This window comes from Tursiops truncatus, chromosome 16, assembly GCF_011762595.2.
Source record: "Tursiops truncatus isolate mTurTru1 chromosome 16, mTurTru1.mat.Y, whole genome shotgun sequence".
Classification (NCBI taxonomy): Eukaryota; Metazoa; Chordata; class Mammalia; order Artiodactyla; family Delphinidae; genus Tursiops; species Tursiops truncatus.
In genome coordinates this window covers 7,888,179-7,906,098 of record NC_047049.1, presented here as the reverse complement: position 1 = coordinate 7,906,098, position 17,920 = coordinate 7,888,179, and the positions used below count along the sequence as shown (strand labels likewise).

Below are 17,920 nucleotides of genomic sequence, written 5' to 3'. Positions count from 1 at the left end.
CTCGAGCAGAAGGCAGCCTGCATGCCAACCCCGCGGGAAAGGGGTGGGGTGCTGTGAGCAGGGTCTCCCAGAATTATCTCCCTGGGGCTTTCATTCTGACCCTGCGAAGCCGAAGGGTCAGGTCAGAGAAAAGAAGCCCGAAGCAGCTTAATGACAGGCTCAGGGCCCTGGGATGAACCGGCAGGAAGCGGAAGCCCCGCTCATGCAGCCGTCTTTCTCTCTCCTGCCACCTCCGGGGGTGGGTGTGTGGGTGCCGGGCTCCAGCAGGAACAGCACGGAGTTGGGAGCTGGATGCGCAGCCCCCGACAGACGTTCACGCGGCCAGCACTCACCACTCCCGGGTGCTGCGTGTGCCCTTCCGAACAAGAAGAGCTGCTGATCCTGACCCCTCGCCCTCGCCCTCCCCACCGCCGGGGCTGCATACATGCTCACCGGGTGGTCGGGAGCTGGGTGCTCGGTCCTGCTGGATGTCTGCGTGGGGATCCCTAAACCAGAGAATTGTCAGATCTCTGCATCTTGGCATGTTTTCTCCTCTCCCCGCCCTGCATCCCTCCTGGGGCCTCGCACAGCCCTGCTCGGGTCAGTCTCAGGGCTCCCACGCCAACCCTGACCATGACCCCGAACCTGACGGTGACCCCTGATCCCGCCACCGACGTGCGTGTAAGGAGCGACTGGATGAAGGAGGCAGATGCACCGGGCTTGGTGAGAGACCTCCACGTGCACCGTCACCACGGGGACCGGGGACCGCGCTGGCACGCACCGAAGCGCTTCCGGGTCCACCAGTGCGGCTCCTTGATGGCGGAGAACTTCACTTCCGGGTGCAGCCGCAGGCGGTCGTAGAGGTCGGTGGTGCCGCACTTGGGCTGCCCGATGATGTAGAAGTGCGGCAGGCAGCGGAGGCGGAAGTGCTTGCCGTGCGCGTGGGACAGGTGGCCCCAGAAGGCCTTGCGCAGGGCGTCGAAGGTGGAGCGGAAGCGCTTGGAGTAGAGCACGTAGGAGTTGGTCAGATAGGGGTCGGTGGTGTTCCTCCCCGTGAACTCCTCGTACCAACAGGGGCTCTTACTGTTGGGGAGGAATTTGTGCGGGATGACTGAAAACATCTGCGGTCAAAAAGACAAAAAGGGGGAGAGACGCACCGAGGGGAAAACATTAGCACAAGCACATTCTGTCCACAGTGTGATCCTGTCCTGAGACTTATTCCAGCGTTCACATTGAAACTATTATTGGATGACGACTAAAGACTAAAACAAAGCAAAACTTGGTAAACAGCCAATGACCATGCATTTCCTTAACCCCAAATAAAAATAAAATTTGGAGAGAATGAAAATAAAAGTTCAATCAAACTCCATTCTACCATGATTTACCTTGCACACACACACGCACACACACACGGCAATCTAACTAAATTAAAGAGTTGGAACTTTTGACTATGTAGCTGGATATTTAAATGGCCGTTAGAGGCAAACACTGTGATTAGGACAGACTAGAAACAAGATGACGGTAATCTACAAAAGCAACTTTAACTGCCAGGGCCACATTTCAAGCAAAAAGTCCCGGGAAGGAATTATTAGGAGGGGCGTCCTTCAACATTGCTTGCTGCGCCATTCAGTACAGACTTCCCTTCTCTGGGCTAACTGCGTGGACACGGACCTCCCAGTGAGCTCTCATCCATAAGGCTGTCAAATTACCATTGCTACACTTGAGAAATTTTTGGTCATTTTCTTCCCAAAGGTGGTGACAGGAAAGGAAGCAGCAATTTTTTAAAAATCAGTCCACAGAAATGAGCACCAGGCTACTCACGTGCAATTCCTGCTTCTTGAGATCTTCCACGTCTGGGAGCTGTCTGGTTGTGAACTCAATCCTGGCTGTGATGCTGCTGATAATTAATTTAATGCTTGGATCGTCCTTCACGTACGAAATATTATTTACAGAGGGTTGGTGATGATGCTCTTTTGTGTCACTCGGATTTTCACCATCCATCAAGCTGGGATTGCTGGGGAGGGCTCCGTAATGGAAAGGTGATGAGATCAGAAGCTCTTGGTGGACCCCAGAAAGGATGTAAGAAGCCATCACCAACGTCATTATTATCAATCCAAAAACGAGGCTGCATCGCTTCCCCTTCTTGAAGCGCAGAAACCCACTCCAGCTCTCATTCCCTTCAGCCCTCACTTCGAGAACGGCAAGCAAGTTCATCTGCTTACCGTCCACTCGAAACACAATTTTGTTTTCTCCTTTGCACATGGGGCACTCCTGGCGACTGTGATGGGGGCCTCCTCGGCAGCTGACCTGCTGTGTGTGTGCTTCGTCGGGCAACAGCTGGATGCAGCAATTAATGCAATGCCTCATCGTAATGCCCTTGGGCTGCTGGCCCGCCGAGCCATGGGCGAGTCCCCAGGGAGTCCGGATGCCTGCAAGTCGTGCTGGAAAACTTCAAGGACGTCTCGTGATCACATACAATGGTTGAAAGGCACAAGCAACAGAAACAAATATAAAAATGATCAGGCGCTAAAACACCAGAGAATGAGGATGCGTGTTCTTTGGTTCGACTCCGAAAGACAACACGAATGATCTCCAATTGTCATGGTCTGTAAGAGCCACTGCAATCCTGGAAAAAGCCACAAGGTCGGGAGCAATTCTTCCTGTCCTTCAGGTTTTTCCCATGGCACCAAATGAAGTGGAGGAGTTCTCACTGGAGAACATGGGAACACCCCAGGGATTAGAAGATCTCATGGCCTCAATGAAGGATGGATTGGCGCACCACCCACACAGAGTCCATGAAGATTTCTTCTTTTACAGCCTGTGTTCCTTTGAAATGTTTCCTCTTCAAAACCTTTAAGATGTCAGATTGCCTAAATAACAGAGAAAAGAGGTTGTATTACATTATGTGATGATAGCAATAACCCTGGGACCATCTTCCAAGGAGAGACGTTCACGCTTCTTTTCCACTTCTCAATTTTGGCCAAGCTGACTGGGTCACAAGCAAGTTAATCATATAGGATATATGAAAATCATATAGGATAAAGGGAGAGGTTTCGGGTCTTTGGTGCTTGGCTTTGGAGTTCAGTCTCTGCCTCCAAATGTGGCCCCAACACCAGCGCCACCAGCACCATATTAAACACCTCCTACTTTGCACAACCCACATATTCTGTTATGCCTTTGCCTTGACACATCTAAGTGACTGGATCCCCCTGTCCTAGGACTTGCAGTCATTCTCAGATTCATGCACAGTCAGACTATGAATTTGAGGGATGAATTGAAATATCAGTGCTGTTAAGTCAACAAAAAATCCAAGAAGGAGGATGTTTAGGGTGGGAGCAGGCAGAGAAAATGGTTTTTACTCTCCCAGTAGCACCAATAGTCTCTTAACCTAGAGCTAACATTTATTACTAGCTTAGGACACAAAAGTTAATGAAAATTTAGAAACACTGAAATGATTCTCTCCTTCAGTAGAATGTATCATATTAAAAATTTTTTTTGACTTTAAGTAATTAAGCAATTAAATCCAACGTGCAGTATTCCCCTGAGCAACACAACACTTTAGACCCTAAAACAATTTTTCACTTTCGTCATCCTGGGGAAAACATGACTCTTCAAAATCCATTAACAGAAAATCCTGCGGTTATAAAATGTATTGTTGCCCAAATGACACTTCTTTGTGGATGTTGTAAAAAGAGCAAAGAAGGAGACCTACTTAGTTTGCAGCAGTGGTATAACAATGCTAACCAGCTAGCTATGTGACCTTGAGCCAGCCATATAAACTCTCTGAGCTCTGGTTTCCTCACCAGTCAAATTAGGATAAAAAGTACCTCCCTTTCAAGTGTGTAACAAGTAGTATATCAGCTAACGCATGTGAAGACTTTGCATAATGCCCACACATATTGAGCATCCCATGAAAGGGAGATAATAATAGCATCATCGATGACTATTACTCTTATTTTTTAATTGTCAGTGAATGCCAAGAACATCTGAAGTGAATCAAGGATGGGTAATCCCATCCCGTTATTTTTCCTTAGCACCTCAGAATCACCCAGGGGTGGCAGACTCACCTCCAATTCTGCATACACACACCCCTCCAACAATCCTAGAGAAGGTGGTATTAACTATCCCTGCGTTAAGCCCCCCTCCCGTTGGCTGAAAGGCTGAACAATCAGAACTCACCAGCAGAAATATTCCCTCCCCTTGGACCGAAAGGGCCATGTCTTGTCAAAACACAATGACCAAGAAATAGCCAAGCAGTTTCCTAAAACATCTTCCACAAAATGTCCTGCATGTTGTCCATAGGTCAGTGCTTAAATTACCTGGAGAAAAGGTGAGATGGACCAAACTACACAGACTTCTTTAGAGTAGGATTTTTCACAGGAGAAGAATATAATACACAACGTTTCCAAAACATAATTGGCCAAAGAACTCTCACTACTGTCTCAAGGAAGCAGTTTGAGGAATGCTAGCGAGCAAAGGCTGAGATACGGGTCAGAGCAGTTCTGAGAAGTGCAGAGGAGCAGGGGCTGTGGGAGGGTTCGGCTGGAACCAGGCCAGTGCCTCGGGCCGCCACCCACTCATCCCAGAGAGCAGTGGGAGGACGTGCCGGGAACCTCAAGGCTCAAACCTCTGCCCCCAACTTGTTCAACCACCCCTGACCCATCACTGGGTACAAACAATTCTCCCCAACAGGAGAAACAAGAGGGCAAGCTCCCCTACTTGGGAACCCACTCACTAGGCCAAGAAAACATTTTTCACACGCCAAAAACAAGGCCACGTGGGGTTAAAATAAGGCTCCAACCAGCATCGCAGCGGGGAGCTGGTCGCACCCTTCTGTCTCTCTGGCTACAGGAGGCCTAATTCAATTTTTTTCCAAACATGGTCTTTGAAGCTCCAAGACAAGAATGTACAAAATCTGGACCCAACAGGATGGGCAAAACATTCCTCAACAAGAACAAAGGTTTCCTTTGACAAGCAAAATAAACAAATAGACCTGAGTAGGCAGAGACGCGGACAGTCTCAACCGAGAGGCCTGGGACGTGGTGAGCCAGAGGATTTGTCCCCTGGGCAGGCTGCACCCTCCAGCCAGACCTCCCACTCCACGTCTCACTTTTTTTTTTTTTAACATCTTTATTGGAGTATAATTGCTTTACAATGGTGTGTTAGTTTCTGCTTTATAACAAAGTGAATCAGTTATACATATACATATGTTTCCATATCTCTTCCCTCTTGCGTCTCCCTCCCTCCCACCCTCCCTATCCCACCCCTCCAGGCGGTCACAAAGCACCGAGCTGATCTCCCTGTGCTATGCGGCTGCTTCCCACTAGCTATCTACCTTACGTTTGGTAGTGTATATATGTCCATGCCTCTCTCTCGCTTTGTCACAGCTCACCCTTCCCCCTCCCCATATCCTCAAGTCCATTCTCTAGTAGGTCTGTGTCTTTATTCCTTTCTTACGCCTAGGTTCTTCATGCCACGTCTCACTTTTTAAATGTAAAACGGGGAGCAGAGAACTGGGGAGACAATTCCAGATGCCTTAAGGGCCTCAAAGAAACACTCTCCTATAATTCATTCATTCCTCCCTTCTGTGATTCACCAGATCCCTTCTGAAGGTAGATTGTGCACTGGGCACTGCCCGAGATGCAAGTCCAGGTGTGGAGGCCTGAAACCAGCATGCGATGGGGGCTGTGATGTCATAAAAAATACATGTTCGGTCTTTGTCCCCTGTTCCTGGCGCAGAGCTTCTAAAACGCTTGGAACTTCCTGAGTGATAGGGGTGACAGGGACAACACCTTTTGTTATTCATAACAAGCCCCTTTCAACCACACCTCAGTTTATGCTTGTGAGGTGACTATTGCTGGGGCCCCCAGAGAGCTTCAGGATGGGGCTGGTAGCCAGAAAGACCAAACCTTGATTAGAAGCTTGGAACTTTCAGCCCTGCCTCTCCAGCCTCCAGGAAAGGGAGAAGGGCTAGAGATTGAGTTAATCACCAATGGCCAAAGATTTAATCACTCATGCCTACACAATGGAACCTCCATAAAACCCCCTAAAAGACAGGATTCCGAGAGTTTTCTAGTTGGTGAGCTCATGGTAGTGCTGGGCGGGTGGTGCAGCCAGAGGGGGCGTGGAAGGTCCAAGACCCTCCCCGCAGACTGCCCCGTGCGTCTCCTCCATCTGGCTGTTCTTGTATTATCTCCTTTGTAATAGTCAGTAAGGCACTCTCCTGAGTTCTGTGCATTATTTTGGCAAATTATGGAACCTGAGGAGGGGGCTGTGGGAACCTCTGAATTTGCAGCCAATTAGGACAGAAGTGTAGGTAGCCTGGGGACCCAAGACTTGTGACTGTGGCCTGAAGTGGGGGCAGTCTCAGAGGACTGAGCCCTTGACCCGTGAAGTCTGTGCTAATTCCAGGGAGTTACTGTAAGAATTCAACTGAATTGTAGGACACCAGCTGGTGTCTTAAGAGTTGGAGATTTTGCTGGTGTGGGAAAAAACCCCGAGGGTGCTCTCTTGGAGGAAAAAAATGTAAAACTATCTTACACTTACAAATTCTATCAAGACATATGGCCAGCGTATAGCATGTCAAATACTTGATTGAAAACAACAGCCAAGGCTTCCCTGGTGGCGCGGTGGTTGAGAATCCGCCTGCCAATGCAGGAGATGCGGGTTCGAGCCCTGGTCTGGGAAGATCCCACATGCCGCAGAGCAACTAAGCCCGTGCACCACAACTACTGAGCCTGTGCTCTTAGAGCCCGTGAGCCACAACGACTAAAGCCCGCACGCCTAGAGACCGTGCTCCGCAACAAGAGAAGCCACTGCAATGAGAAGCCCGCGCTCCGCAGCAAGGACCCGACACAGCCAAGAATAAAAAATAAATAAATAAATTTATTAAATAAATAAGTAAATATAAAAACAACAGCCCATATAACCAGGTGAATACATTGCTGTGAGCCTTTGTAAGTGCAGGACCTGGAGCTTGGAGGCTTCCAGGCCACCCTTGTCAGCCTCGACAGCAATGGTGCCGGAGTGACCATGACAGGGAGGGCTTTTCTCCACCAGGAGTTAGGGGCTGCAGGGCAACAGACAATAAAAAGTCACAAATGAATAACACCATCTCAGATGCTAATAAAGGGTAGGAAGAAAATATAAAGGGAGAAAACAAGGAAACCCTTGAACAGGAGCTCTCAATGCCGCACCAGGGCCGGATAATTCTTTGTTGTCAGGGGCTGTTCTGTACACTGTAGGATGTGTAGCGGCATCCCTGGCCTCCATCCCCTGGGAGAGCTGATGCCTTAGAGGAAGGGGAGATAGAGTAGAGAGGATGGCCAGGGAAGACCTAACTCAGGAGGGGACCTCGGAATGATGAGAAGGAAGCCAGCTACGTGGAGATCAGGGAAGTAAAGACCCCATGAAGAAGAGAAGCTGGAGATCAAAGCCCATGGGGACCGCCAGGAGAGCAGACCGCTGGACTATGCGGCAGGTGCGGGCGGGGGAAACGGATGGGAGAAAAGGCAGGGGCAAGACTCTGGAAGGCTGGGTCAGGGCTAGGATTTGTCCAAACACAAAGAGTATTTGTATTTGCCCAAATACATAGATGCACACTATGTATGGTTTCAAAAAGATCTTTAAAATAAATATAACTATGAACATAACTCGGTGAAGAAAAATCAAATTCACGTGACTGGACTGAAGGGAAAATGGATTGCTGCTTTCTTCCTGGATTGGCCTTTTCCATATGCCACCAATCATCCCAAGAACAGTCATTCCGAAACCTAACACCCAGGTTATTCTTTCTTAAGAAATAAGCAATGGATATCACTGCACTTCACCTGTCTGGAATGTCCACGTTTTGGTGCCAGTGGACTCAGATGAGAGAGGACCCTTGGTGCTCCCATTCAGGTATTAAACCAGAGTTCTCAGGTATACATTTCAGTGAGATTGCTCCCCAGCCTGGGCTCAGCACTGTGCCCTGTGCATGCAGGCTGTAATTGTGGGAACCTAGTACCACCGTAAGAGATCACATAACTGGTCCCAAAATAGAAAGCGTTCAATTACCCAGCCCTGGCTAGGATGGCCCCTATTAACCTAGGCACCCCGAGCATCATTAGCAAGCCGTTTATAACAAAGCTGTAATCGAGAGACCCAGATATACCACTTCAGATTAAGTAATTGAATGCCCCCTCAGTGTAAGATCGATAAAGGGCATCCAATTTCACCCCAGGAAAAACTTATTAAATTATTGTAGCTCGAAGCTGATATGGCAGAAGAAAGATGTACAAAACTTCCAAAGAAATCTGGATGAATTTAAATAAATAGCTTCATTTAGGTGGAACATTTACATCTGCCCTCTGGGAGTAGAGAGGAAAAAAATAGCTAATTACATTATTTTAGTTTAATGTTTTAAAGGAAAAAAATTGATGGGTCTTAATTAACCTTTACTAAAACACAAAGCCTTTTTCTCATCAGTATGTCTAACTGCTGACACTTCTCTTTGGGCTATGCATATGGAAATAAGTTTTTTTCAAGGAATATTAATCAACAAGTGACAAAAGGAACATCTTTCACATTTAGAGTTTGTCACTGGGACTGAGACGAAAGCTAACAAGACTGGAGGGTTCTGGACAAACAACAGATGATCAGCTTCAATCTCATACCTGGATTTTATGCCTTTGACCACATCACAGTCAGTGAACAGAATAAGGCTACATTCCTCAATTAACACTCATTGGCCGACAGCACAGTGGGAAGAATACAGCCAGCAGTTACGTGGGCCAGGATGCTAAAGTTGTGTCCACCTAGTGACTGCAGACAAGTCCCTTAAGTGATCTGGGCCTCTGTACTCTCAAAAGTCCTTGACGATAGTAACAGATCACATACAGCGCTGGAGCCTGGGTGCTCACGCAGGGTTACCCGGCTTTGACCTTGAGCAAGTCTACTAAACCTCTCTCCTCCCGTTTCCTTGGATGGAAACTGGGAATAACCTTAGGGTCTATATCATAGCACTGCTGTGAGCATTACATGAAACAATTCACGTCAAGTGCACAGAAGTGTCTGGCTCACAGTAAGTGCTAAATAAATGTTAGTTATTATTATATATACGTAGTCCTGGCCCACAATAAGTATTGGATAAGTAGCAGTTTATTACTATTCACGGCAGATTGCATTTTGGTTCCAGTTTCTTATCTCTCCCTATATTTACCACCTTCACCACATAAATGACATTGCAGCTCCTCCGATCAAAGGAGTGGAATACATTTCTCCAGCCTTTGGCTTGGGTTTGGAAACTGCTTTGGCCAACAGAATGAGGCAGCAGTGATAGGCCAGTCCCAAGCCCAGGCCTTAGAGGGGTCGAGTGTGTCCGCCTACCCTCTGCACCTTCACCCTCGCTGTGGGAAGAACGCGGCAGCTTGGCCAGGAGGATGAGAGACCCATGGACCGGAGCCGCCTGGCTGAGCCCAACCTGGAACAGCCAATACCCTACTGACCCCCAGCCAATCTCTACAGACATATGAGAAATAATAAACGGTTTCTGTTTTAAGTCACCGAGTCTTGTTTTGTTATGTGAGAAATGTTAACCGAAGTAAGATCCCAGGAAGAGGGCTGGGGTTGGCGGTGTGAACACAGCCTGAAGGGGGCTAGTGCACCACGGCTGGCCGGGAGGGAGTCCGGGGAAAAGTCTGGACCTGCCTAAGAGGCAAGAGACCACTGTTTCGGGGCGCGTGAGGAGAGGGGATTCAGAGCACCGCCTAAACGAGCTCCAGAGACGGGCACGAGCCGCGGCTATCAGCGTGGACCCCAGAGACGGGCAGGAGACGCTAAGGCTGCTGCTGCCGCCACCCAGAAGCCTGTGTGCGAGCACAGGTCACTCTCCACACCCCCCTTCCGGGGAGCCTGTGCAGCCCGCCACTGCCAGGGTCCCGGGACCCAGGGACAACTTCCCCGGGAGAACTCACGGCGCGCCTCAGGCTGGTGCAGGCCCTCCCCGCACTCCGTACCCCTCCCTCCCCCTGGCCTGAGTGAGCCAGACCCCCCTAATCAGCTGCTCCTTTAACCCTGTCTGGTCTGGGCGGGGAACAGACGCCCTCAGGCGACCTACACGCAGAGGCGAAGTCAAATCCAAAGCTGAACCCCAGGAGTTGTGTGAACAAAGAAGAGAAAGGGAAATCTCTCCCAGCAGCCTCGGGAGCAGCGATTAAATCCCCACAATCAACTTGAGGCACCTGCATCTGTGGAATACATGAATAGACAACGAGTCATCCCAAACTTGAGGCGGTGGACTTTGGGAGCAACTGTAGACTTGGGGTTTACTTTCTGCACCTAATTTGTTTCTGGTTTTATGTCTATCTTAGTTTAGTATTTAGAGTTTATTATTATTGGTAGATTCGTTTATTGATTTGGTTGCTCTCTTCCTATATCTATATATAGATATAGATTTTTTCTTCCTTTTCTCTTTTTGTGAGTGTGTATGTGTTTGCTTCTTTGTGTGATTTTGCCTGTATAGCTTTGCTATAACCATTTGTCCGAGGGTTCTGTCTGTCCTTTTTTTGTTTTTTTGTTTTGAATATAGTTTTTAGCACTTGTTATCATTGGTGGATTTGTTTTTTGGTTTGGTTGCTGTCTTCTTTCTTTCTTTTTCTATTTCTTTTCAATTTTTTAACAATTTTTTAAATTTTTAATTTTAATAACTTTATTTTCTCTTCCTTCCTTCCCTTCTTTCTTTTTTTTCTCCCTTTTCTTCTGAGCCATGTGGCTGACAGGGTCTTGGTGCCCCAGCCAGGTGTCAGGCCTCTGCCTCTGCCGTGGGAGAGCCGAGTTCAGGATATTGGTCGACCAGAGACCTCCCGGCTCCACATAACATCAAACGGCAAAACCTCTCCCAGAGATCTACATCTCAACACTAAGACCCAGCTCCACTCAATGACCAGCAAGCTACAGTGCTGGACACCCCATGTCAAATAACTAGCAAGACAGGAACACAACCCCACCCATTAGCAGAGAGGCTGCCTAAATTCATAATGAGGTCACAGACACCCCAAAACACACCACCGAATGCGGTCCTGCCCACCAAAAAGACAAGATACAGCCTCATCCACCAGAACACAGGCACCAGTCCCCTCCACCAGGAAGCCTACATAACCTACTGAACCAACCTTACTCACTGGAGGCAGACACCGAAAACAATGGGAACTACGAACCTGCAGCCTGCAAAAAGGAGACTCCAAACTTAGTAAGTTAAGCAAAATGAGAAGACAGAGAAACACACAGCAGATGAAGGAGCAAGGTAAAAACCCACCAGACCTAACAAATGAAGAGGAAATAGGCAGTCTACCTGAAAAAGAATTCAGAGTAATGATAGTAAAGATGATCCAAAATCTTGGAAATAGAAGAGAAAATACAAGAAACGTTTAACAAGGACCTAGAAGAACTAAAGAGCAAACGAACGATGATGAACAACACAATAAATGAAATTAAAAATCCTCTAGGAGGAATCAATAGCAGAATAACTGAGGAAGAAGAACAGATAAGTGACCTGGAAGATAAAATAATGGAAATAACTACCACAGAGCAGAATAAAGAAAAAAGAATGAAAAGAATTGAGGACAGTCTCAGAGACCACTGGGACAACGTTAAACACACCAACATTAGAATTATACGGGTCCCAGAAGAAGAAGGGGGGAAAAAAAGGGACTGAGAAAATATTTGAAGAGCTTATAGTTGAAAACTTCCCTAATCCCTAATATGGGAAAGGAAATAGTCAATAAAGTCCAGGAAGTGCAGAGTCCCATACAGGATAAATCCAAGGAGAAACATGCCAAGACACATATTAATCAAACTATCAAAAATTAAATACAAAGAAAAAATATTAAAAGCAGCAAGGGAACAACAACAAATAACATACAAGGGACTCCCCATAAGGTTAACAGCTGATCTTTCAACAGAAACTCTGCAAGCCAGAAGGGAGTGTCAAGACACATTTAAAGTGATGAAAGGGAAAAACCTATAACCAAGATTACTCTACCCAGCAAGGATCTCATGCAGATTCAATGGAGAAATTAAAACCTTTACAGACAAGCAAAAGCTAAGAGAATTCAGCACCACCAAACCAGGTTTACAACAAATGCTAAAGGAACTTCTCTAGGCAGGAAACACAAAAGAAGGAAAAGACCTACAATAACAAACACAAAACAATTCATAAAATGGTAATAGGAAATACATATCGATAACTATCTTAAATGTAAATGGATCAAATGCTCCAACAAAAAGATATACACTGGCTGAATGGATACAAAAATAAGACCCATATATATGCTGTCTACAAGAGACCCACTTCAGACCTAGGGACACATACAGACTGAAAGCAAGAGGATGGAAAAAGATATTCCATGCAAATGGAAATCAAAAGAAAGCTGGAGTAGCAATTCTCATATCAGACAAAATAGACTTTAAAATAAAGACTATTACAAGAGACAAAAGAAGGACACTACGTAATGATCAAGGGATCAATCCAAGAAGAAGATATAACAATTGTAAATATTTATGCACCCAACATAGGAGCACCTCAATACATAAGGCAAATGCTAACAACCATAAAAGGGAAATCGACAGTAACATAATCATAGTAGGGGACTTTAACACTCCACTTTCACCAATGCACAGATCATCCAAAATGAAAATAAATAAGGCAACACAAGCTTTAAATGATATATTAAACAAGATGGACTTAATTGATATTTATAGGACATTCCATCCAAAAAAAACAGAATATACTTTCTTCTCAACTGCTCATGCAACATTCTCCAGGATAGACCTTGGATAGATAGATAGATCTTGGGTCACAAATCAAGCCTTGGTAAATTTAAGAAAATTGAAATCATATCAAGTATCTTTTCCAACCACAACGCTATGAGACTACATATCAATTACAGGAAAAATGTAGAAAATACAAACACATGGAGGCCAAACAATATGCTACTAAATAACTGAGAGACCACTGAAGAAATCAAAAAATACCTAAAAACAAATGACAATGAAAACATGACAACCCAAAACCTATGGGATGCAGCAAAAGCAGTTCTAAGAGGGAAGTTTATAGCAATACAATCCTACCTCAAGAAACAAGAAAGATCACAAATAAACAACCTAAACTTACACCTAAAGCAATTAGAGAAAGAAGAACAAAAAAACCCAAAGTTAGCAGAAGGAAGAAATCATAAAGATCAGATCAGAAATAAATGAAAAAGAAATGAAGGAAACAATAGCAATGATCAATAAAACTAAAAGCTGGTTCTTTGAGAACATAAACAAAATTGATAAACCATTAGCCAGACTCATCAAGAAAAAAAGGGAGAAGACTCAAATCAACAGAACTAGAAAGGAAACAGGAGAAGTAACAGCTGACACTGAAGAAATACAAAGGATCATGAGAGATTACTACAAGCAACTATATGCCAATAAAATGGACAACCTGGAAGAAATGGACACATTCTTAGAAAAGCACAACCTTTCAAGACTGGACCAGGAAGAAATAGAAGATATAAGCAGACCAATCACAAGCACTGAAACTGAAACTGTGATTAAAAATCTTCCAAGAAACAAAAGCCCAGGACCAGATGGCTTCACAGGTGAATTCTATCAAACATTTAGAGAAGAGCTAAACCTATCCTTCTCAAACTCTTCCAAAATATGGCAGAGGGAAGAATACTCCCAAACTCATTCTATGAGGCCACCATCACCCTGATACCAAAATCAGACAAAGATGTCACAAAGAAAGAAAACTATAGGCCAAGATCACTGATGAACATAGATGCAAAAATCCTCAACAAAATACTAGTAAACAGAATCCAACAGCACATTAAAAGGATCATACACCATGATCAAGTGGGGTTTATCCCAGGAATGCAAGGATTCTTCAATATATGCAAATCAATCAATGTGATACACCATATTAACACACTGAAGGAGAAAAACCATATAATCATCTCAATAGATGCAGGAAAAGCTTTCCACAAAATTCAACACCCATTTATGATAATAAAAAAAAAACTCTCCAGAAAGTAGACAGAGAGGGAACTTACCTCAACATAATAAAGGCCATATATGACAAACACACAGCCAACATCGTTCTCAATGGTGAAAAACTGAAACCATTTCCTCTAAGGTCAGGAATAAGACAAGGTTGTCCACTCTCACCACTATTATTCAACATAGTTTGGGAAGTTTTAGCAACAGCAATCAGAGAAGAAAAAGAAATAAAAGGAATCCAAATCAGAAAAGAAGAAGTAAAGCTGTCACTGTCTGCAGATGACATGATACCATACATAGAGAATCCTAAAGATGCTACCAGAAAACTACTAGACCTAATCAATGAATTTGGTAAAGTAGCAGGATACAAAATCAATGCACAGAAATCTCTTGCATTCCTATACACAACAACAAAAAATCTGAAAGAGAAATTAAGGAAACACTCTCATTTACCACTGCAACAAAAAGAATAAAATACCTAGGAATAAACCTACCTAAGGAGACAAAAGACCTATATGCAGAAAACTATAAGACACTGAGGAAAGAAATTAAAGTTGATACAAATAGATGGAGAAATATACCATGTTCCTGGATTTGAAGAATCAATATTGTGAAAATGACTCTACTACCCAAAGCAATCTACAGATTCAGTGCAATCCCTATCAAACTACCAATGGCATTTTTCACAGAACTAGAACAAAAAATTTCACAGTTTGTATGGAAACACAAAAGACCTCGAATAGCCAAAGCAATCTTGAGAAAGAAAAACGGAGCCGGAGGAATCAGGCTCCTGGACTTCAGACTATACTACAAAGCTACAGTAATCAAGACAGTATGGTACTGGGACAAAAACAGAAATATAGATCAATGGAACAGGATAGAAAGCCCAGAGGTAAGCCCACACACGTATGGTCACCTCATCTTTGATAAAGGAGGCGAGAATATACAATGGAGAAAAGACAGCCTCTTCAATAAGTTGTGCTGGGAAAACCAGACAGTTACATGTAAAAGAATGAAATTAGAACACTCCCTAGCACGATACACAAAAATAAACTCAAACTGGATTAAAGACCTAAATGTAAGGCCAGACACTATAAAACTCTTAGAGGAGAACACAGGCAGAACACTCTATGACATAAATCACAGCAAGATCCTTTTTGACCCTCCTCCTAGAGAAATGGAAATAAAAATGAAAATAAACAAATGGGACCTAATGAAACTTAAAAGCTTTTGCAAAGCAAAGGAAAACATAAACAAGACAAAAAGACAACCCTCAGAATCGGAGAAAATATTTGCAAATGAAGCAACTGACAAAGGTTAATCTCTAAAATATATAAGCAGCTCATGCAGCTCAATATCAAAAAAACAAACAACCCAATCCAAAAAGGGGCAGAAGACCTAAATAGACATTTCTCCAAAGAAGATATGCAGATGGCCAACAAACACATAAAAGGATGCTCAACATCACTAATTATTAGAGAAATGCAAATCAAACTACAATGAGGTATCACCTCACACCGGTCAGAATGGCCATCGTCAAAAAATCTACAAACAACAAATGCTGGAGAGGGTGTGGAGAAAAGGGAACCCTCTTGCACTGCTGGTGGGAATGTAAATTGATACAGCCACTATGGAGAACAGCATGGAGGTTCCTTAAAAAACTAAAAATAGAACTGAACTACCATACGACCCAGCAATCCCACTACTGGATATATACCCTGAGAAAACCATAATTCAAAAAGAGTCATGTACCACAACGTTCATTGCAGCTCTATTTACAATAGCCAGGACATGGAAGCAACCTAAGTGTCCATCGAAAGATGAATGGGTAAAGAAGATGTGGCACGTATATACAATGGAATATTACTCAGCCATAAAAAGAAATGAAATTGAGTTATTTGTAGTGAGGTGGATGGACCTAGAGTCTGTCATACAGAGTGAAGTAAATCAGAAAGAGAAAAACAAATACCATATGCTAACACATATATATGGAATCTAAAAAAAAAAAAAAAAAAAATGGTCCTGATGAACCTAGGGGCAGGACAGGAATAAAGACCGAGAGGTAGAGAATGGACTTGAGGACATGGGGAGGGGGAGGGTAAGCTGGGAGACAAAGTGAGAGAGTGGCATGGACATATATACACTACCAAATGTAAAATAGATAGCTAGTAGGAAGCAGCCACATAGCACAGGGAGATCAGCTCTGTGCTTTTTGACCACCTAGAGGGGAGGGAGGGAGACGCAAGAGGGAGGGGCTACGGGGATATATGCATATGTATAGCTGATTCACTTTGTTATACAGCAGAAACTAACACACCACTGTAAAGCAATTATACTCTAATTAAGATGTTAAAAAAACCTTATTAAAAAAAAGAAAAGAAAAAAATGTAGGGAGATTTGGTTAATCTTTAAGATGTTACTGGATAATATAGGACTGATAGTGGGTGGTTATTTTCTGTTCCTATTAAGGGAAGAACAAGTGTAAATAAGCTTTATTATCAACCAAAATGATTAAATTTAAAAGAATCGCTTAACTCAAAAAAAAAAAGTTAACTGATACACTCTTCTACAGGTTACAAACAATAGATGTTACTAAATTAAGCTGGTATAATTATACATTTAAGAGTTCCAAAAAGTGTCTTTATCTGAGTAAAGTGAGCAATTCAGGTCAAAGCAATTCATCCAAAGACCCAGTGAATCAACTGAACCAATGCTGTGGCCTTGAAGGATGCTTTGGCTAACACCAGAAGCAGATATGCCAAAATAATGCTGGAAACCCAGATGGCAGCTGTTCCCAAATCAAGACAAAACCACCCAAATGTCACACATCAGGTTATTTTCTGGCAAAATGTGTATTTACAAGAACCACAGCTGTTATGTTTTAGTTATCAGATGACTGACCACATTTTCCCCAGTCCCCGATGAAGAACCTTCCTCCCTGCCTATTTTTAGAGTCACTATAATTTCCTCCTTGCTCCTCTCCTTGAGCAAGCCCTTCCTGCATCCTGTGCTCATGCTTTCCTTGCCAGGTTTCGTCTTTCCTGATGACTAAGACACCTTCTGCATGCTTTGTCTAAAACAGGGATTCTCAAACTGTGACCTGCAGGATCTTCCTGGCTCACTCAAAATGTGTGTCATACAAAACACAGGCAGTTTTTTAAAGTTCTTTTAAAAACATACTTGACATTAAGTTCATCATCAACATTTTATTTGTGAGTCATGACCACTTCACATGTTTTACAGTCTAGAAGACACATTCTAAACTCTTATTTCATTACATAAAATATATCTTTAAGAAACAGGCATTTTCTCTGAGACCAATTCTCCACAAATCTGCAGCCAGCTCCTCCTCTGCGTCTGGCCTAGGGAACCAAATGATTTGCAACTCGGTAGAAAGTTGGGATGTAGCAAAAACGTTCTCTGGGCAGTCATAACAAAGCCTTACAGGAGTCAGACTGCCCAAGGTCTCAGGCAGACTTGCATTTCAATCCGACTCAAGTCTGTGCCAGCTTTATGATCTCAGGTAACTAACTTCACCATTCCGTGACTTTACTTCCTCATCTGTAAAATGGGAATAAAACTATCTCCTCCCAGCATGGATGTGAAGAGGAAATGAGATAATATACAGAAAAATGCTTAACCCGGCATCTAGCACACACCAAGCCACAATAAATGATACGTATTCTTTGTATTATTATAGGAGAGGCCCTCAGACCTTCACTCCAGGCTACCTGCTTTCAGTGTATATACAGTTCTAGCATAGATGTCTCATTTTCCTGTCTGCAGCTAATCTGAAGTAATGAGTGAAAAGAGGCAGGTGGCAGCTACAGGCAGGCACACAGATGCAGGAATAACAGCGAAGTTTTATAGTAGAAACAAGATGTTAAAAAGCAGAGCTGACTGGGATCATGCAGGTGCC

At 44.1% G+C, this 17,920-nt stretch overlaps 1 protein-coding gene across 15 annotated transcripts in view; it reads right to left on the bottom strand.

Annotated features, from left to right (window-relative positions):
- The window catches only part of CHST15 (carbohydrate sulfotransferase 15), a 99,856-nt gene that overhangs the window by 46,302 nt on the left and 35,634 nt on the right, over positions 1-17,920 (bottom strand). For all 15 annotated transcript variants that reach the window (XR_012326859.1, XR_012326860.1, XM_073793828.1 and 12 more), the window contains 2 exons: positions 1,801-2,849; positions 761-1,100 (listed from right to left, as the gene is read on the bottom strand). Coding sequence is in view for 13 of the 15 variants with exons in the window: in XM_073793828.1 (XP_073649929.1) it covers positions 761-1,100; positions 1,801-2,346 (886 nt within the window). In the remaining 2 variants the exon portion in view is untranslated. The remainder of the gene's footprint in view (positions 1-760; positions 1,101-1,800; positions 2,850-17,920) is intronic.